At 51.6% G+C, this 20,602-nt stretch overlaps 1 protein-coding gene across 1 annotated transcript in view; it reads left to right on the top strand.

The window, feature by feature from the left end:
• CCT6B (chaperonin containing TCP1 subunit 6B) overlaps positions 1–18,540 on the top strand; it is a 182,419-nt gene extending 163,879 nt beyond the window's left edge. Inside the window, 2 exon segments of the mRNA XM_029212919.1 lie at positions 15,330–15,425; positions 18,527–18,540. Coding sequence (XP_029068752.1) covers positions 15,330–15,406 — 77 coding nt within the window. The 3' untranslated portion in view covers positions 15,407–15,425; positions 18,527–18,540.
• Positions 18,541–20,602: the final 2,062 nt, after the last annotated feature.

Below are 20,602 nucleotides of genomic sequence, written 5' to 3'. Positions count from 1 at the left end.
TGGTGGTTGGCAGCCCCAGGAGAGAACAGCAGAGGTTTTCCTCACTTTCCCCTGGAGTCTAAGCCTTCCCAGCCTCTTTGCATACACTTCCTCCTTCATGAGCGGAGAGAATTTAGGGGAAGAATTTACCCCAGTCTCGCCCTGTCCTTTCCACCCTCCTTGTTAGATTATGGCAGGCAGGAGCACTGTGGAAGGCGCCCAAGCTGCCAAGCCGTTAAATCCTTGTGTCCTTTGTGGTTTCATTTCGTCCATCTGTAACACGGGGACAGGAAGGCACCTGGGTTCTTGGCTCTCCCAGGGAAAATGCGCCCTTGCTCCTGCAATCTGCCTGTTACAGCAGTTCTTTTGTGGGGAGGAGAGGGACTAGGGCCTCTTCGCCTAGAGACCTGAGTTTTTCCAACAGTGAGCCCGAGGCAATAGACTCCCATTCCTAAAAAGTGTCTTCCCAAGTGATGGAAACAATGCAATTAGCAGCCTCTTTGTTCAGGGTGTTAACACGTTTCTTCTGAACACACCTTCTTCCAGGTACAGCCCATCATCTCTGGGGTGCTAGCAGGGGGAAGGCAATTAGATCCTCATTACTGTGCAATTAATTATGGCTTGAAAACTGCTTGAGGAGGCTGGGAGGAATTCCTTGACAGCACCAGCCCCAGGAAGATGCCTGGTTTAGGAGCAGGGCTGAGCTGAGCCTAGTCTGGGGGACTGGAGAAATGGCCGTGGAGCCCAGTTTAGGGTATTGCAGAAAGGCAGATCTGGGCAACTCCCCGCCTCCGCTCAAGAACTTTCACTGGCTCCCTAGTCTCTATCGAGTCAAGACTAAACTACCTACTTGAACATTCAAGGCCATCTATTATCTGGCCTAACCCATCTTTCCAGAGTTATCTTCTATCACAGCTACACATAGTCCATCTTCTGAGCAAACCCAGGACTCATGTGACTTGGATGCACTTTCCATGTCTTTGCTCACGCTCTTTCCCCACCTAGGATGTCTTCCTCCTTCCATCTCTGCCTGCTGGAAATCTCTCCTTCTTTTAGCTTGAATGGCATGATCATCACTGCAAATACCTGCTCTTCCCTGGAGCCTTTCCTGAGGGCGAGAGGGGTCTTAGAAAGAGTAAGGGCTTTGGACTCAGATAAACTTGGACTCAACCAATTAACCTCATAGAGCTTCAGTCACTCCGCTTCCCACCCCCAGTGCAAGGAGAACACCAAAGCCTGCTTCACAGACAATGTGTGCCAGGCATCCAGCTGGGATGGGTCTCCTTGGCACCCCCTCAAGCCGTGGCCAGCAGCCAGCCTTTGCCTCTGGGGTAATGACTGCACTTCACATAGGCCCTGCTGTTTTCAAACTAGTTTCCATCTTTGGTCCCCTGTGTCCTTCACCTCAGCCCTCAGAGGTGGGCAGATGCACCCTGGACACAACTTCAGAGGCCATTGTGGTGGTTCATGTGTGGTTCTCTGTGAGGGCAGTACTGCCCCCTAGGGGGCATTTTGGCCCACTGCCCTGCTGTGAGGGCACCCTGGCATCTAGTGAACAGGACTGAAGATGCTTCGTGTCCTGCCAGATGTAGGTGAAACATCTGAGTATATTTGCTGAGGCTAGAACTTAACTGTGTGTTACTTATGTTTCCACTATTTGGGATCATGTTTTTATAGATTTATAAATGTTGTGTGTGTGTGTGTGTGTGTGTGTGTGTATGTGAAAATAGACATTTTCTAGGAATGTAACCACCAAGTAAATGGAAGGAAGATTGGACTTTGTTTTGATGAGCATTTTACTAAGAATTGTTTGCCAGTTGGAAAACCATTCTGTGAACGGCTACATGGCTCATGGTGTCACAGTCCTGAAAAGAGCCCACTGACCTGCCAGCATTTGTGGTTTTGTGTATGAAAATCATGAATGTGCTCAGGTGCAAGAGTTAGACTCCTTTATGTGTCTTCATGGGTGGTCACGCTCAAGCATTCACACACTGCGATACATATTATTTCATTGTAACGTCCCCCCCCCAGTTTATATTACAATTAGGGCATTTAAAGTTACCTACAGAAGTAGGTTATATTCTCTGAATTTCATTTCATTTCAAGAGGGCATTCCAAAATGTTTGTTACAAAGAGGGATGATGATAAACCTGAGACGAGCCCAGCTGGAAGAATTCCTGGTTGGGCCCATCCCTGCGTGGTCAGGGCCGGGGGCCAGGTAGCAGTTCTGGGGCTGCTGGAGGGCCAGGTTGTTGCTTCAGGTCTCCACCTCCCCACCCCTGCACCTCTACTGCTACATGTGTGTGTGTGTGTGTGTGTGTGTGTGTGTGTGTGTGTACACCTGACTGTCACGTGTGGACCTTCTGGAGTGTGTGCTCCATGGGGAGCCGGGTTGCCTGTGCTCCTGATGGCAGGAACGTGTCTGTGCTTGGCCCCTTGAAGACACACGCCTGCCCCTGTGGCGCGCCTGCTTCCAGGGCTGTCAGCCGCTCCCACTCACAGCTGCAATCTTTCAAACAAGAGGGAAGCATTTGCTCAGCTTCAGGGGGAGCCTGCCTCACAGCCTTCCTGGTCGCGGCCTGAGAAGTGACAGCCATTCCAGCTAAGGGGAGGCCTCCCACCCTGCCTGCCCCTGCCAGCCGCCCTTCCCCAGGCCACCTGGCCCAGGTCCCCATTCCCATCACACCCCTCCACTCCCCACCTCCGCTCAGGATCAGCCCTTTAGCCAGAAAAAGGATCATCAGGGCTCCTGGCTTAAGCTGAGCGTAACCAGGAGGAACCCCACCTCTACCACATCGGGCCCTTGGGTACCTCCTTTCCCCTCCAGGGGCCTTCGTTTCCCCATTTGCACAATCCAGGTGCTCCTAGGCTACAGTACTTTGTTCAGTCTCAAGTCTTCCTCCCATGTCCTTCTCCCCTCTCTTGGGCTCCCAGGCCGGGCTCCCTGGAGTGTATGGAGTGAATTAGCTACAGAGTTGATAAAGGGCTTCCAGAGGCATATTGCTTCTTCCCCCACCCCAGGCCGGCTCCTACCCGCCAATCCATCTTCAGGGCTGGGTTGGTGTTTGCAGCGGAAGGTGCCTCCTAACTTAGGAAGTTAATGTCCCAGAATGGCAGTGCCCGCCTTCTGGGAGTGCAGGGCCCTTGTTATCCCACAGCTTATTAACTGGTGGCTCTCAGGTGATGGCTTTGGGGGATGAGGGTGGGGCTGGCAGCCTCACTGCTTATCAGTTTTCAATCTCCGAATAGTGAGGAGTCTGTTTCGGGAGTTAGGAGAGCAGGGCACCGGGGTGGGGCTGGGAAGTGCTGGGAATATTAGTACGTGTGGGGGTGGGGTGGGGGGGTGTATGTGTGTATGTTTAGGGATGGGCTATGGGATGAGGGATTTACACAACTACCTGTGGATGATGAACTTGAGCTCCTTCTCAGGCCTGGGCCTGGACCGGGTCAGGGCCCTGTCTTGTGGCCCATCATTTGGGGTTGGACCAGCGCAGGCAAGAGTCACTGAGGGACTCCTTCTCCTATGTCCGGGGCTCTTGGGCCTGGGTCTGTCAGTTACAGGACCTTCCAGACTATAACCTGGAGACCTTGTCCTAATCAGCGAATCTCTCTACCCAGCCCCTTCCTCTCCAAAGCATGGGGAGCCCTGCTCTGTTTCTGTGGGCTGTGGGGCCTGGGGCTGGTGGTCTGGGGTGATGCAGTGGTTTGAGGTGATTGAGACAACGGCCGGATCACCTGAGTCAGGTGCTATGGGCTGCGTGGAGCTGCTGCCCTGATCCTCTTCACAGATGATCTCCGTGTATTTCAATCTGAAATAGCCTCTCACCCCTCAGAGGCAGCAGGAGAGAATTCCAGAGGAAGGCCCTTGATGCTTTCTGAAGCCTAAAGGCTGGGGGGATCCTTTCATCTAACTCTTGGGCCCATATTGAAGGGCACACGCTTCTACTAAAAAATTATTTGTGGGGCTTCCTTGGTGGTGCAGTGGTTGAGAGTCCGCCTGCCGATGCGGGGGACACGGGTTTGTGCCCCGGTCGGGGAAGATCCCACATGCCGCGGAGTGGCTGGGCCCAATGAGCCATGGCCGCTGAGCCTGTGTGGCCGGAGCCTGTGCTCCGCAACGGGAGAGGCCACAACAGTGAGAGCCCTGCGTACCGCAAAAAAAAAAAAAAAAAAAATTATTTGTGGTTGAAATTTTAATTTAACTGGGCATCCTGTGTTTTTATTTCCTAAACCTGGCAAACCTGGAAGGCCACCTGGTCCATTGAAAATGGGCAAACTAGGGTGATGTGCTTTGCCCTTGGGTGTGACAGGGTGTGCTCCTGAGTGCTCTCATCTGTAACTGGGTACCCTGGTGACAAGGTGGGAGGGTGAGGAAGACCATGAATTTTAAGGCTTGGGTCTGACAGCCTCCTAGCCTCCTCTTCTGCTCCTTGTGTATCCCATGAGCTCTGAGAAGGTCTGGGCTGAAGAGGTCTTTAGGGATCACATAGGTTTTCAAACCCCATCTGATCCCCATTCCTGGAAGGATTGATTCCCCAAGCTGGGCTCAGGCATCTGAGTGGTTGACAAGTGGTGAGGTGACTCCAAGCCTCAGCTGGGACAGGGAAAGGCAGATCCAGCCCACTGTCTCCATTGCGCCGAGGAGGTCAGGGAGGCAAGGCCACACTGTGAACTATGACTTCCAAGCTGGACCTACAGGACCTTGGTCCTGCTGCCTCACCCCCAGGGTGAGCCACGGGGAGAGGTGCTGTGAGGAACTGAATACAAGAGGGCCTGGTTGTTTTAACAGGACTTCTTTATGCCATCCTAGGTCCTACTGCTGGCATTAGGGCCAGATGGAGTCATTCGTGGTGTGCAAAGATGAGGTGTCTGTGTCTGTGAGGCCAGGGCTGTGCAAAAGCTCAAGCCCTTCATCTCACCATGCCTAACCTCTCCCCAGACTGGATTCGCTGGTCTTGCGAGCCCCTTCCTCACCACCTTGCATGACTAGTTCCCACCACAGGTCTTGTCTATCCCATTGCCCCCCTTTGTTCTGCCAGGCCCTTTTTCATTTTTAAATCCTGGACGTAGCATGTCAGAGCTCAGCCGCGCATCCCAGTGCCCAGTGCATTGCATGCAGTAGGTGCTCAATAAGCAGCTGCTGAATGGATGGCTTAATGGATGAAAGGACACTGGAGTTAGAGTCAGGAGACCTGGGTTCTGGCTTCAGCTTAACCACTAACTGGCTGTGTGGCTTAGGACAAATCACTTAACCTCTCTGGGCCTCCGTTGTCTACTCCCTAAAGCTATTCACACAGATGAAATGAGATAACGAAGATGATTTATTCCCTTATTAATGTGGTCTCTTTGGCCCTAAATCCTCAGGAGGTTTTCTTCCTTTCACCTAACTGCATGTAACCACAGGAGAACTTGTGGCCACATCTTGTGTGTGCCTTGTCTTCCACAAAGGGCAGGGTCCAGAGATTCTGCCACCCATCCACAATGACCACCTGTCCACTGAAGTTCCCAATCTGTACCTCCAGACCTGCCTTCTCTCCTAAGCTATTCTAAGGCCTGTCCATCCATTACCAGAAATTCAATATGACAGAATCCAAACTCCACATCCTCTTCTCCAAACCCACTGTGTTCCTCCTTCTCAATGAATGACCCCATCATCCATCCAGTTGCCCCGTCAGAAACCCAGGGGTCAAATTGTCCACTCAGTTTCCACCACCCACAGTTACCAAGTCCTGTTGACTTCACTTCCTCATCTTTTTTCCACCTGTGCCGTGGCCTCTGCTCCATCACCCAGACCTTGGCCACAGCCTCCTGTCTGTGGTATTAACTCCTCCAGCCTCATTCTGAAAGGTACATCTGATTCCATCCCTTCCTCATTTAGAATCCTTCAGTGTCTCCCTATGTTTCTCAGGGTCAAGTCCAAACCCTCGCACTGTGGCTTATGTACAGCCCGGTGTGTTCTGGCCCCTGCCTACCTCTCCAGCCTCAGCTTTCAACGTCTTCACCCACTTCAGACTCCTGACTCCACTGTTCTAATGAACTGCCTGCAGTCTCAGGAATTTGCAGTCCACTTTCCCACCTCTGGACCTTTGCACGTGCTGCTCCCTGCCTCTTTACTTGGCTAACCTCAATTCAAACTTCAGGTCTCTGATTTCTGGAAGATTTCCCTGACTTCCTGAAGCTCCCACCCTCAAGACTTGCATAGGTGCTCCTTCTGTATGAGTCTACAACACCATACTCTTACCATGATCTTATCATGTCTCCTGTTACTGACACTCACCACGGTGTGCTGTCACGTCCTGTGTGTCTTTCCCAGCAAATTGTGGGTTCCTTGAAGAGACTGTGCCTGATTCATCTTTGTGCCCTCAGTGTCTGTGCTAGACACAGGATAGGCAGAGGCAGTAGAGCACAGGGGATTTAGGAATCCAGACTTTGGCTGAGCCCCGTCCAACACACGTCTGCACGTGGCCACTGAATGCTTACAATGTTGAGCGTCTACACTGAGAAGTGCTGTGAGTCTAAAATTCACACTGGGGGCTTCCCTGGCACTCCAGTGGTTACGACTCTGCACTTCTAATGCAGGAGGAGCTGGTTTGAGCCCTGGTTGGGGAACTAAGATCCCACATGCTGCTCGGCCAAAAAAAAAACAAAAAACAAACCAAACCAAACCAAAAAAAACCCACATAAAATTTAAAATTCACACTGGATTTCAAAAGCTTCACATGAAAACAAGAATGTTAAATATTTCATTAATACTTTTTTATATTGATTATATTTTGAAATAATAGTATTTTGGATATATTGGGTTGAGTAAAATATCTTATTAAAATTAATTTCACCTATTTATTTTTACTCTTTAGAATGGGGTTCTTAGAAAATGTAAAACTACACACACGGCTCACGTTATACTTCCTCTGGACAGCACTGCCCTGAGCTAGACCCCTAGGTTCAAATCCAGGCTCCATTACTCACTAGCCATATATAGCCTTGGGCAAGATGTTTAGATGTTCTGTGCCTCAGTTTTCACAGCTGTAAAATGAGGATAGTATTAGAATCCTCTGCATAGGGTTGTTATAAATATTAAATGGGTTAACTGGTGCTTTGCAGATAGGAAGTCCAATATAAATATTAACCATCGTTCTGATTACTCAATTAATTACTCAATTAATATTTGTTGAATAAAGCATTGAATTTCTGAATCCTAACCTCCTTACCTCCACCCTTTCCCTGCAGCTCCGGCTTATCTGTCATTCAACATTTATTCAGCAAATATTTATTGAAAAACTGCAATGAGTCAGGCACTGTGATCGACACTGCAGGCAAGGAGGAACATTTAATCAATCAATTAATTGATTCAGTGAATCTTTGTGAAGCGTATCTTTTGTGCCAGCTGCTGGCTGGGCTCTGGGAGGCTGAATGCTGCCCTCCAGGGCTCTTGGGCACATGATCTTAGCAAGGTCATGGCTGCACTGTGGGCTGTGTGCTGGGACAGTGGATGCACAGGGTGATGGAGATGACGGGGATGAGCATCAGGAAATGCTTCCTGGAGGGGGTGACTGATGCCTGGGCGGCGTCCGGCCAGGCAGAGGGAGGCCATGCCTGGGAGAGGAGAGACATTTCCTCCATCATCCATCAGATGCTGAGCAGAGAGAAGCAGGGTCACAAAACTTAGCCTGAGACGCGCAGCCACATCAGTATCAGTTGAGGCGACTGTTTGTTCCTACGTGGACAAGCCAGCTGGTTGATTGAATTTTTCACTCATCATTAGGATGCGGAACAGAATCTAGAAAACACAGCTCTCCAGCCAGAAGCCTCGGCAGCCCTGGGCTTGAGTTTGGGCCCCCAGATGGCAACACCCATCCAGCCCCCCTAAACACTAGAGCCAGACTCCTCTGCCGTTTAGTGCACAGCTGGTAAGTTAAAAGCAGTTTAGCGATAATTCCACCTCCACACTGAAGACTTCCAGAGACTGTTAATGAATTTAAATGCTGGGGATTTTCTCTGATGCCTCATTGCATATGCTTGTTACATTAAGATGCTAATAAGGGATCTGTTGGACAGAGGTGCTAGAGCTGGACCAGGGACCAGGCCCAGTGGCCTGGGTGGGGTTGCAGGCTGGTCATTTCTTATTAGTGCTTAATCAGTGAGCTCTCCAAACAGGTTAACTGGCCTCGGCTTCCGTGGGGACTGAGACTCAGCCGGCGCTGGGTCAGCTGGCTCACAGAGGCCTCTTCAAACCAGAAGGCTAATGGGCGCAGGGCTTATTATGCAAACAGGGAAGTCTCTGTAGGGCTTGAAGGCCTGAGGCCCCACAGAGAGGCTGTGCCTTCCTCAGGGACTGAGGGGAAGGCTCAGAACACAGGTTGAATGGAAGCATTGATTGTCATCTGTTCCATCACTTGGGATGGAGGATGGAGGGGGGAGATGGAAGATGGAAGGAGTGGGTGGAGGGAGACAGAGGAAGGTGTGAGAGAGATGTTTACCCTGGCACTGAGTGGCAGAGGTGCTTCGAGGCTGGGGGATGGCCAGGCTGACCATTGGCGCTGCCCTTGGGGACGGTCTCTCCCCCATTTCACAGAAGCCAAAAGGGAAAGAAAGAGAGAGGCAGGAGACCCAGGAGGACTTAGACTTGCAGCGAGGTTAAGGATGCCGACTTTTGGTGCCAGACAGCCTGTCTCGGATCCCAGCCTGTCTCTACCACTCACGAGCTGCGTGACCTCGGGCCATAAGTGACTGAAGGGCTCTGTGCCTCAGTTTTCCCATTTGTAAAATGTGGCTAGTAATAACACCTGCCTTATTTCAGTTTTATTTGTCAATTATACCTCAGTAAAGCAGAAGAAGGTGTAAGAAAGAAAGGGTGAAATGAGTTAATGTATGTTCAGTGTCCAGAGTGCTGAAAGCACTTACTCAGTATCTTAGAATTATTCCTCTTAGCGGCCAACATGGCTGAAGTCCTCCCTGACCCATTTTCAGGTTCTGCTTCTAGAGAAGAGATTGAGAGCAGGGATGCAGAGAAGCAGGGGCCCTGCCTGGAGGTGCTGCAAGGCTCCTCCCTCCCTGCCCGCTCCCCCGGAAGCCACTTCCTTCGGCTTCCTGCAAATCCACTGGCAATTTTGTAAATTTGCTTAAGGATTAAATTAATAAGCTGCTCTTTCTTGGCTTCCACAGCTGTACAGACTGGGGCTCCTGTGCCCTGGGAAACGCCTTCTGAGGCAGCGTCTGGAGGAAGTAAAGCCACTTCCGAGCTTACCTCCTCCTCAGGGGCACCCCCAGGATTGACCTCTGTCCCTCCTTCTGCATATACACTGCTCTCCCAGCACTGACGTGTGCAAGTGTGACAGAGGGCAGGGGACCCTCTCACTGTGTGAGCCTTTTAGAAAAATTTTTATTGGAGTATAGTTGATTTACAATGTTGTGTTAGTTTCAGGTTTACAGCAAAGTGAATCAGATATACATCTGTCCACTCTTTTTTAGATTCTTTTCCCATATAGGCCATTACAGAGTATTGAGTAGAGTTCCCTGTGCTATACAGTAGGTCCTTATTAGTTATCTATTTTATATAGAGTAGTGTGTATATGTCAATCCCTATCTTCCAATTTATCCCTCCCTCCCCCGCTTATCCCCTGGTAACCTTAAGTTTGTTTTCTATCAATACATTGTGTGAGCCTTTGTGAGTCCATATCTGTGTGTTTGTCTTTCTCCCTCAGACTGGGTTCTTGACCTCAGGACTCTGCCTCTCCCATCAGCCTGGGAGATCCTCCAGGGTAGGGTCTGTGTCTCCTCCATCAGATTGCACTTCTTGGATGGGAGCCTCCCACACCCCCCAACAGGTAGCTTTGGGGCCCAGAACCCCTGCCCACCTGTCAAGTTCTTCTGAATCGGGAGGAAGATGAGGGGGCAGAGGAAGGAGGGCTGCAGGGCTCCTAAACCACCTTGTTCTGGAAATTCTAGATGGGAAGGATCTTGGTGGTTGGATGTGAGTGTGTTCTATCCACGCCACCCTTTCTCCACTTTTAGGGCTGACCGCTCCCAGGTAGAACATAGGGTGACTTTGCTGGGTGGAATGGGGTGGAGGAGGGCTCCCCAGGATGGACAGATGCCTCCCACAACCTCAAGCTGGCCCCTGTGTACCACCTCCAGCCCCCAGTATGGGGGGGTGTGCTTCGGCGGTAGAGGCTTTCATGGTCTCGATGGCTCATCTCCCTGGTACCACCAGGGCCTGGGCTGCCTCATGGTCCTCAGTCTCCCCTCTCCCTTGCCCAGCACCAGGCCTCTCCCAACCCGGCTGTGGGACCTCTCTGGTAGCTGAGCTCTGTGAGCTCGGGCTGGAGTGGAAGGCGCCAGTGGTCGGGGATGGAGAAGGAGACCCTCCTCCTCTCTGCCCCCAGCCCCGGGCTGAGGCCATGGCTTTGGGCTCCCCTAGGACCGTTCCATCTCTGCTGTCTCTGCCTTCCGCTCCTTCTGCCTCTTGCCACTACATGAGCCTCCTGTAGAGTAACTGGAGCTGGAGAAACGCCTGCATCCATCCAGCTGCCGCTGTGCTCCAAGACTTTGATTAAGGGTCAGCGGGTTAGCTGGTTGCCATTCAGCATGCAGGCGGGGCTGGGCATCACCTGATCCCTCTCCTCCCCTAGGCAGTGGCTCTGCCGCGAGAACAGCAATGAAATGAGGGTGTCTGGAGGCTCAGGGAAGAGAGAAAGTGGGGCCCAGAGCCTGTCCATTAGATACCAAGTCTCCCCTGCCCTGACTCTGTTCCTGTACACCAGGGGCACCCCAGCTAGTGCACCCCAGCCACTCCCAGAGATCCTCAAGCTTCAGGAGACTCACAGGAACCAGCTCTGACCTTTCTGCAGAAGTTCTGATGGTGAGCATCCAGGCTGTGCTTACATGCTTCCAGGGATGGGGAGCTCACTTCCTATCCACACAGCCCATTCGTTCCAGAGTGGGACATTTCTGTCTATTAAAAGTTCTTTCAGGCTTCCCTGGTGGCGCAGTGGTTGGGGGTCCGCCTGCCGATGCAGGGGACGTGGGTTCGTGCCCCGGTCCAGGAGGATCCCGCGTGCCACGGAGCGGCTGGGCCCGTGGGCCGTGGCCGCTGGGCCTGCGTGTCTGGAGCGTGTGCTCCGCGACGGGAGAGGCTGCGGCAGTGAGAGGCCCGCGTACCACACACACACACACAAAAGTTCTTTCTTGTATCAAACTGGAATCTATCTTTCGATAACACCTCCTCCCTGGCCTGTTTCTGGCCTTTGGAGACATGCAGACTAAGGCAATCTCTTTTCTGTGAGTGGCCTTCAAGAATTTTAAGGCAGAAGTGTTTCCTTCCTTCTGGACAGCATCCTCTCTTTGCTGTCTAGACACCTCACCTTGCCTGTTGCTCTCCTCTAGATGTTGCTGTCTAGACACCGCACCTTGCCTGTTGCTCTCCTCTAGATGCTCCTGTTGGCTTTGGAGTCAAAAGCCCTTGGTCCCTGTTCTGCCACGTAGCAACGTGGTGCTCTTGGGCATAGCATTTCATGTCTCTGAGACTCAGCTTTCGGATCTATAAAATGGGGACAAATTGAGTGAGAATGGGTGTGAAGTGTCTAGCACAGTGCCTGCCACAGAGCAGGTCTGCAAGGCTCCATGGTCCCTTCCTCTCCCTTATCCAGGAAGTCTCCTTCTCCCCATCCCCAGACTCCCTTGGAAGGCCCATCGTACCCCTATCCTGCCTCTGTCCAGCCAGGCTTCCCCCGTCTCTCCTCTCCCATCTACAGGCAAAGGAGGCAACCCTGTGCTGGGGTCGAAAAATGGCCCTGGTGGTAAGAGTTTTCCCTGACATTGAACTCCCTCCTGTCACTGCAGCAGGGTGTCGTTTCCTCTGGCCGAGGCCTCCTGGAGAGAGTTCTTGGAGGATTTCTGGCTGCCTCCACCTCCCCACCTTCAGCTCCTTTTCCCCCTGAGGAGTCCCCGGCCACCCCCCCGGCTCAGCAGGCGCAGGGCACATGGCTGGGGCACTATTTCAAGACTTTGTGTTTCCGGGGGAGGTTCTAATTACCCCTGGAGACATGTCTGATTACAGACCCCCACGGGTGCATGGCACACACTGCTTATGTTCTGCCTTCAGTAATTGTATCTTTGGTGAACTATGCAGTCTTGTGGAAAAATACAAGTCTGGCAGTGGAACGAGAGATGCTGAGAAGGTCTCGGCTGCCTCCCAGCCTGTCTCCACGAGCTACACGCCCAAGTCCTCACCAGAGGCCCGGGGAGTGCTTTGGCTTGGTTTCCAAGACACTTCTCACGTGGCTTCCATCTTCCACTGTCAATGTGGGACCCCCCCCCCCACAAAAGCAGACCCCAAGTGGAAGATTGCTTAATGGTCACAAACCCCTGCCGTCCTTACACGCACACTGTTCACTGCAACTCCCATTCATAGAGGAGTCTGTTTCTCCAAACCTGGGTGGCCTGGGATTGCCCTGACCTACAGGATGCAGTGCAAAGGGTGTTTGTGATCTGAGGCCTAGGCCTTAAGAGGAGCAGCTTTCTCCTTTGCCATTATGGGGTATTGTCCTGAGGTGTCATGCATGGAAGCCAGTCTAGCTACTGCAGGATGGGAAGCCCTGAGTGGGAGAACAGAGTCTCCCTGGTCACGGGCCAGCACCACCAGCCTGTCTGATACGTGGGTGAGGCCAGCTTTGACCTTCCAGCTGGATGTAGCTGAGAGACTTGGCCATACCGCAGAGGAGAAATGAGAAATGAGAAATCGTTGGGAGAAATGAGAGAGAAATGAGAAATCGTTGCTGTTTCCAGCCATTTTGGGGTAGTTTGTAATGTAGCAATAGTACCTGAAACAGAGTCTGGCGCAAGTGCTCTATTTGGGAGGCGATCGCAGGAAGCTCTGAGGAGTGGGGAGGTGAGATGGGGGAGGGGAAGCCAGGCAGGTGTGTTCATGCAGGGTGGCTGGGGCTCAGCCTCACAAAGGGACCCTCTGAGACACTGTGCCCAGTGTCCCTCAGATCGGTCCCACAGAGCAGGGAGGAAGGTGGGGGGTTTATCCCCATCTGTGGTGGGTGGCCTCCAGGCTATTAACTCCCTGGCATTTTGAGCCTGCCCTGCACAAGGGCTGGCACCCCCTGGGGTCAGAGACCTCCCACAGGCTGTGGCTTAGGAAGCAGCTGGCATGTCCATCTGGAGGTGACCTCTGGGGTTGGCTGAGGGGATGTGGGCATGACCCCAGCTACTTGAGCAATCAGTATTTACTGAGCACCCATCATGTACCCAGCTCCTTCTAGGCTCTGGGAACACACTGACGGACAGGACAAGTTCATCTGCCCTCTGGTGGCTCATAGTCTGGAGAAAGAGACAAACAAATGAGAACAAATTCTCCATGGGGACAGTGCTGTCCCTTAGGGAGAGCTTTGGGAATAAGTGAAGGTGTTTTGATGGTCACAATTACTATAGAGGATGCTGCTGGCATGGAGTGGGAAGGGCCGGTGATTCCTAAAGTCTTACAAACCACACGGGAGAGTCTTGCATAACAAAGAATTACCCCGCATCCTGCCTGACTTTCAAATATCCTGGTTGACATTTAAATAGGTGAAAGTCTGTTTATAATTATTTGAGCCTGGAACCTAACTCTGTTTTGTATATAAACATAAAGCATTTGTGTCCTGAATTTCCAGGAATACAACTACCGCGTAAATTGAAGGAAGACTGTATTTTGTTCTGTTGGAAACATTACCCAGAGTTATTCATCATTTTTGGAAAATCACATTTCCGATGACAATGCTCTTTGTGGTATTTGAGTCCCACCCATAACCCCTGAATGTCAGGCTGCATTTGAGGCTGCGGCCCTCGCGTTGATCCAGCGTGTGGGTGCAAGGTTCTGACTTTTTCGTTGCGTCTTCCCGTGTACTTGAACCTGAGCATTTACATATTGAAATACATTTTTTATTAGAAATGATCTTTACTTTACTTTTGTATTATAGTTAAGACATTATGTTGATTTATTTTCAAACGATGTGTCTAAGAAGGTTATACGGTCTATGAATTTCATTTCAGGATTGTAAAGGAGCCATTGCAAGCTATTTGTTATAAAAGCAGGGGATATAGGGCCTAGAACTAAAGGAGCATTTCAAGCCGATAGCACTGCAAATATGGGGCTTTGGAAAACAGAAGGAGGAGAGTCTTTCAATGGGGAGTGGGCCCCTGGGGAGGTCAAGGATCAGGGAAGACTTCACAGGGGAGGTGACACGTCAGCAGGTCTCAAAGGATGAATTCACAGAGCTCCCCTAAACAGTTCTGAAGGGTGGACAGGCAGAAACTCAGTGAGCTCTCAGTACATGTCGGTTGCATGGATGAATATTTAAGTTGTTTCACAAATGAACAAATTGCAAATTGAAGCTTGAAGAGGTTAAATGACTCCCCAAGATCCTAAGCTCTGAAGTCAACTGAGCTTATCACATATTCACCTAGCAAACGTTTTGGACCACCTACTACATATCGAGGGCATATAAGCCCTGCCAGTTGACATCTATTTACTGAACATCTACAGGGTGTCAATATTGGGGCTATAAGAGAGAATAAGACAAACCTTCTCACTGTGCAGAAAATCAGCATGGAAACCGGGATTTCTCAGCCTCGGCTCTACTGACATTGTGGGCTAGATAATTCTTTGTTGAGGGGAAGCTGCCCTGTGCATTTTAGGATGTTTAGCGGGGAATGGGGAAGAGAGTCTCCTCTGTTATCGTCATCGTCACTGTCATCGCCATTGTCGTCATCAGCATCACTTCTGATTACATGACACTCCCACATGCCAAGCACTGCTCTTTACACGTATTGACACATTTACTCCTCTCAACCTATAAGGTAGGTGTGATTATTTTCTCCATTTTACAGATGGGGAAACTGAGACACAGAGGAAGCCGCACGAGCAAAGTTCTCGAGCTTGGCATGTTTTAGGGGCCAAATGATGGTCAGCGTGACTGGAGCAGAGTAAACACAGGGGAGCGTGGTGGGGAATGCGTTGGGGTCCAGGGGGCAGAGCATGCAGGGTCTCGGAGGCCGTGGGTGCCCTGGAGACCGCACCCCTTCTCCTCTGTGGCTGGGAGGGTGGGCAGCTGAGCTCTCTCAGCTGAGTCCTTTGCTAGGAATTGTGGTCAGCTGAAGAGAGCTGTCTGGTCCCCTCAGGGTAATGCCCTGTGCCCGGGGGAAGACAGCCCACAGCCATGACAGGTCAATGCTGGGTGTAAGGCTTGACCTCCCTTCCTGGGACGCCTCGGGAGGACCATCCTACCCCAGGGCTCCCGTGGGATCGGCTGAGGCCTCTGTTACAACTGTATGGCAGCTCACCTTTTCCCTTCCTTCCCCAACAGGTCCCGATCCTGAGAGCACACCCCAACCAATCTCCTGCACACTGCTGTCCACCTCAGAGGCTGTCCAGGGAACCTGATCTGCAACATCATGGTCAGGTACTGGTTTATTTATTCTGGTTGCAACAGAAAGCCATTGGGGCATTTAAATGCGGGCAGAGTGTGACCTGAATTACACTCTAGAAAGTTTGCTCTGGCCGCTGTGTGAAAGAGCAGGGGTGGCAGTGAGAAGGCCAGCGGGGGACAGATGTAATAGTGCAGGTGAGAGGTGAGTGTGGGGCTGGAGCAGTGGAGGTGGTGATAAATGGTCAGTTCCTGGATATGTTTATTTAGGAGGCGGAGCCAATAGGACTCTGTCGGGTGTGATGGAAAGAAGAATCAGGGATAACTCTGGGTATCTGAGCCTGGTGGATGGTGGTGCTACTTGCTGAGATATGGAAGCCTTTATAGGGAAAAGGAGTGGATTTGTGGAGGGATCAAAGATTCTTCTTGGACCGGCTGAGTTTGAGATGCCTCAGATATTCAAGGGGAGATGTTGAATAGGCAGTTGGGGAAGTGAGTCTGCAGATCAAAGGAAGGGTCACAGCTGGAGATACAAGGGGAAGGCCGTCAGCACATAGATGGCGTGTGCAGTGTGAGGAGACCAGACCCCCTGAAGAGAGAAGGTTCATACACAGTATAAGGGGGCTGGGGCACCCCACGATTTAGGGCCCAGGCGGAGGAGAAGCCTGGAAAGGTGATTCAGGAGATGTGGCCCTGAAGGAGGAAGAAAGGTAAGTGAGGTGTTGTCAAGGAAGCAAGAGGAGCAATCATTTCAAAAGGAGGGAGTGGTCACCTCGATGAAGACTTCTGAGAGATGAAACAAGGCGAGGACAGAGACGTGACCATCGATTTCTATTAGGTGTAGGTGATTGGTGACCTTAACTGCAGCTGGGTCAGTGGACAGGTGGTGACGAAATCTGCTTGGTGGTAATGAAGGAACGGGGACGAGGAGGTGGAGAGTGGACATGTACAACTCTTTGGAGGAGTTTTTCTATGAAGACAGGTGAGGGAAACAGGGCAACAGCAGGAGGGGATGCGGGGAACATGGAGGCATTTTTAAGATGCACTGTATTAAGGCATGTTTGTGTGGTGATGGAATGTTCCAACAGAGCGAGAAATGACGATGGTGCAGGAGAGAAAGGGGACCACAATAAGGGCAAAGTCCTAGAGTTGGCAAGAGTGGGTAAAGATAACTCACAGTGGGAGGTTGGAGGTAAATGGAGACTCTCCTTGTGTAATTATGGGAGGGAGGACAGACTACATGGGTTGAGATGCAGGTAAGAAAGGAGGAATTGGTAGGAGGAATTCAAGGCAGATCTTTATTCCTGATTCTATTTTTTTCCTATGAAATATGAAACAAGATCATCAGGCGAGAGTAAAAGAATGAGAGATGCATTAGAGATTCAAGGAGAGAAGGTGGGAAATGGTGTTCTCAGAGATGAGGGAAGTGAATTTTCCAGGGAACTATAGTAGGATTCCCGGGCAGTTTTGAGAGCCCATCAGTATGAAGTAGGTCCAGTCATGATGAGTGCCTGATTGTCCGTGGTGGCTTTCAGCTGTTCGGTGCTGGCACAAAGTGGATGGATCGCTGGGTTTAACCAGAGTCAGGGTCTTGCCAGGTAATGTGACAAAAGCAAAGAAGGACGAGGGTGTTGGGGGCACTTGTGGCGGGATGGCTGGAATGCTGACCCGTGGCATCCAGGCTGGTTAAGGGAGGCTGCATCCAGGGTGATGGATTTGAGAAAATGGAAGCGGTCTCTATGAGGTTAGTGCTGCTAGGATGGGGGCATCAGAGTGGGTGAGATGGAAGGAGAGGGGTGACGGGCAGAGTATTTTCAGAGATGTTTATAATCAAGATTTCAAGGGAGGTGCAGATATGATAATGTAAGGTTTAGAGAATGAGCATATGATGGGAAGGTGGAAGGAGATCAAAAGAACTGAGAGGCCAGTGCACTGCCTCGACCCTCTTCATGGATGCTGGCTAATGACAGGTGTTTGATGGAGAAGGTGGTGAGGCGAGTGCTCAGCTCATCAGTGAGTGAGGGCTGTGAATGATTGCAGCTAGCGGGGAGGCAGGCGGTAGGTATCTGATGCCGTGTCCTTCAAAGACGGTAAAGCAAGAAGCCAGGGAAATTTCTGGGAAGTGAAACTTAGGAGCAACGAGTGTGAAAGAAAATAGATGCCACTTGAAAGGACTGTAGGAGAACCTGTGTTCTCGGAGGGGAGCCAGTCCTCGAGCAAGAAGGAGAAGGGAAACTTCAGAGAAAGCCGGGGATTGGGTGTATTTGCTAATGACCAGTGGATCCAGAGGGCTGGGAGTCTGGGAAGGGGTGGGAGATAGGGTCTGACTAGGGGTTGTGCAGGACAATGTTGGGATAAGCCCTGGGACCAAGGTGGGGGATGCCAGAGACCTGGATCTAACTGGGGACAGACTGCCTCAGCAGGGGGATGATGTGTGGGGTGGGGAAGGGAGGGGGATGAAACCTATCATGGCATTGGTCCTGCAGGCCCAGGTAGCTCTTCTGTCCTGTAATAGGGGATTTGGGCTTCTGGGGGATGGGCAGAGGCCTCCCTGGGGGCAGCCTGTTAGGCCGATTTAGGGCGGCTTGCAGGAGGGGTCCTTGGAGAGCAGTGGCAGCTAGAAGCCACATTTCTTTTTCTCTTCTCCCTCTACCTGAAACTGGGTTTTCTTCAAGAATACTGATAACCCTGCAGCCCTTTGGAAGGGAGGTGACCTTTTCTTTCTCTCACAGGCTACCTATGGACCTGGGATGGGATCCTGGGGTGGGGTCTGTCTCCTCCTTGCTTGAGGGCTTCAGGCTCCCCACCAGAAAGGGCTGACCTCCAAAGCGCTCAGCAGTGAAAGCTGGTCTTCCCAGCCAGTGGCCGGCGTGTCCAGCGCTGAGTCATGGGAGAGGAAGCAGATCTCTGCCCGCGAGGAAGGGCTCCAGGGCTTGGAAGGGAGGTTGTTCAGGTGCAGGGCCCCAAGTGACCTGAGCGAGCAGAGGAGGCTCGTTGGAGAGCTGAGGCCCTGGAGTCTAGCGAGGAGAGGGCAACGGCTGGCAGAGCATTGGGCTCTCAGGGGTCAGGATGGGTAGGAGGAAGGGCCAGAAACTCTGACCGCATATTGGCCGCATGGTTCACTCATTGATCTGCAGGTGGCGAGAGTCACGAGAGCTGAAATGAGCAGCACCTGGTCAGACTGTGTTCTAGAAGGTTCACCTCAGCAGCATGGGTGGGTGAGGGAAGGGGAGCGGCACCCACCTGGAGAGAGGGCACCAGTTCAAAGACTGAATCCAGAGCTGCGAGTGAAGCTTTTGGCTCCTGCCCAGTGGGCTTCCATGCTCCATGCATGTGGGGGCCGGGGAAGGAGCCCTTTTCCTTGCTGAGCGGCTTCCACATGCCTCTTGGCTCCCTACCTGCCTTCTCCTAGGGTTCCGTCCCAGCCTGGAGTCTCACTCCCAGCTGCCCCTGCTCCCCAGGAAGGGTTTGGGAGCCAGGGTTGGCTGTTGCTGTCCTCCTCAACACTCTTGGAATCCTGGGGCTCCATCTCTGGTTTTGAGGTGGAAAAGAAGTGGGGGGATTGCTTGGGAGCAGGTCTCTGGGGCCCTGGAATCCAGAGTCAGGCTTGCCAGGGGGACCTTCTGTCTAGGATTCAACCCCTCCCAATGTCCCTTAATCCCCAGGGCTGGAGCCAATTTGACTGACTATTTCTCTCCGGCATAGCCAGAGGCCTCTGGGTACAGACGGCTTTGCTTGGATCTGACAGGCATGGGGTGATTGCCCCCCAGGGTTACACCTCTCGGATGGTCAGTTCCTCCCTGACCTCAAGCTCTCCCCACTTTCATGGCTGGAGGGTGAAAGCCTGACTCATAGTGGGGCATGACTTGTGTCAGGTGACACAGTTTCTCCCTGCTGACCCCGGAATTAGGGAAGGCTCTATCCTCCAACCCACTTTCTGCTCAGCTTTGGAGGGCCAGGTGAGCGTAGGGAATGCACGGTTCCCTGGCCTGGGTTTTAATCTCAGTTCTGCTGCTACCCCTGTCGACGTCGCCCTCATCTCCCCCGGGCAGGAATCATGTCACCAGTGTCCATTCCTGGGTACCTCACTGCAGCACCAGAAGGCGTCCTTTATTTGTGCCCATTTCACAAACGAGGAGACTGAGGCTCAGAGGGGTGAACTGACTTTTCCAAGGCCATATAAGTGAAAGAAGTGTGTTTGAAAACAGACTCTCCTGGCTCCAAATCCAGTGCTCTTTCTGCTGCCTGGGGCCTTGGTCCTCCCATCTGGTCAATGGAGGAGTCTGGACTGTTAATCTAGAAATTTCCTCCCTGGTCTAGGTTTTAGGGTATCTCGGGGGAGTGACACGTTCGGGAGCAGAGCTTGTTATGGGGGAAGGGAGTGGGGGGCATGAAAGGGGCAGGAGAAACTTTCCAGCTGGGTCCCCCATTCTCACATTCAACTCTTGACATTTTTTTTCAAATGAGTTTATTTCTCCTGTCTCAGAGCTACCCTGACAGGTTCAAAAGAAACTGTTCATCCCATAACTTTAAACTTGGTCCTATTACCAGACCACACTATCTGCAGCATATTATGAATTAATTAAAAATAAACCTGTAATTATCTTGTTAATAGAGCAATTATATTACATTATAATTTTTGTGTTAAAGCTTTAAATTGTTAAATGTTAAATTGTAATATATACCATACTTTTTGTAAGCCGAAATCAGCAAAGTCTCATTGTTTGAACACACTGGGAACCTCAAACAATGAAGTGGCCTCTGAGGGGCCCCACGGTCACAGGACCTTTCCTGGAGCCTGGTCAGAACATTGGGCAGAGAAGGAGGCAGGCTCTGTATTTATTTCCCAGCTTTCTCTTCAACTATTTTTTTCCTTGTAAAGAGCTGCCCTTCAGCCAAGCCTGGAAGTCCACAGGCTGCCAAAAAAAACCCTGCAAAATCAAAGCAGAAGGAAATTAGAAAATAGGACAGAAGCCCTGACTTCTGTAGTGGGCCTCGGGCAGGGGTCAGAGGTCAGGGTGGTGGGGACTTGTGGTCAGTCAGTGGGACACCTGTGTTTGTAGGGCAGGGGCGTCGGTGTGTGAGAGTGTGTGTGTGGGGCACCCAGATGGGAACGGGCTGGAGATGGGGAGGAGGTGGTCAGATGGGACGACCACCATGTATTCAGGCAGTCAGCACCCAGAAAAGTCCCAGGAGCTTCCCGGAGGAAGTGA

The sequence above is a fragment of the Monodon monoceros genome, unplaced genomic scaffold (assembly GCF_005190385.1).
Source record: "Monodon monoceros isolate NGI ecotype Baffin Bay Population unplaced genomic scaffold, NGI_Narwhal_1 Super_Scaffold_9, whole genome shotgun sequence".
Taxonomy (NCBI): Eukaryota; Metazoa; Chordata; class Mammalia; order Artiodactyla; family Monodontidae; genus Monodon; species Monodon monoceros.
Note: the sequence above shows the minus strand (reverse complement) of the source record. Positions and strands in the feature narration are given on the sequence as shown.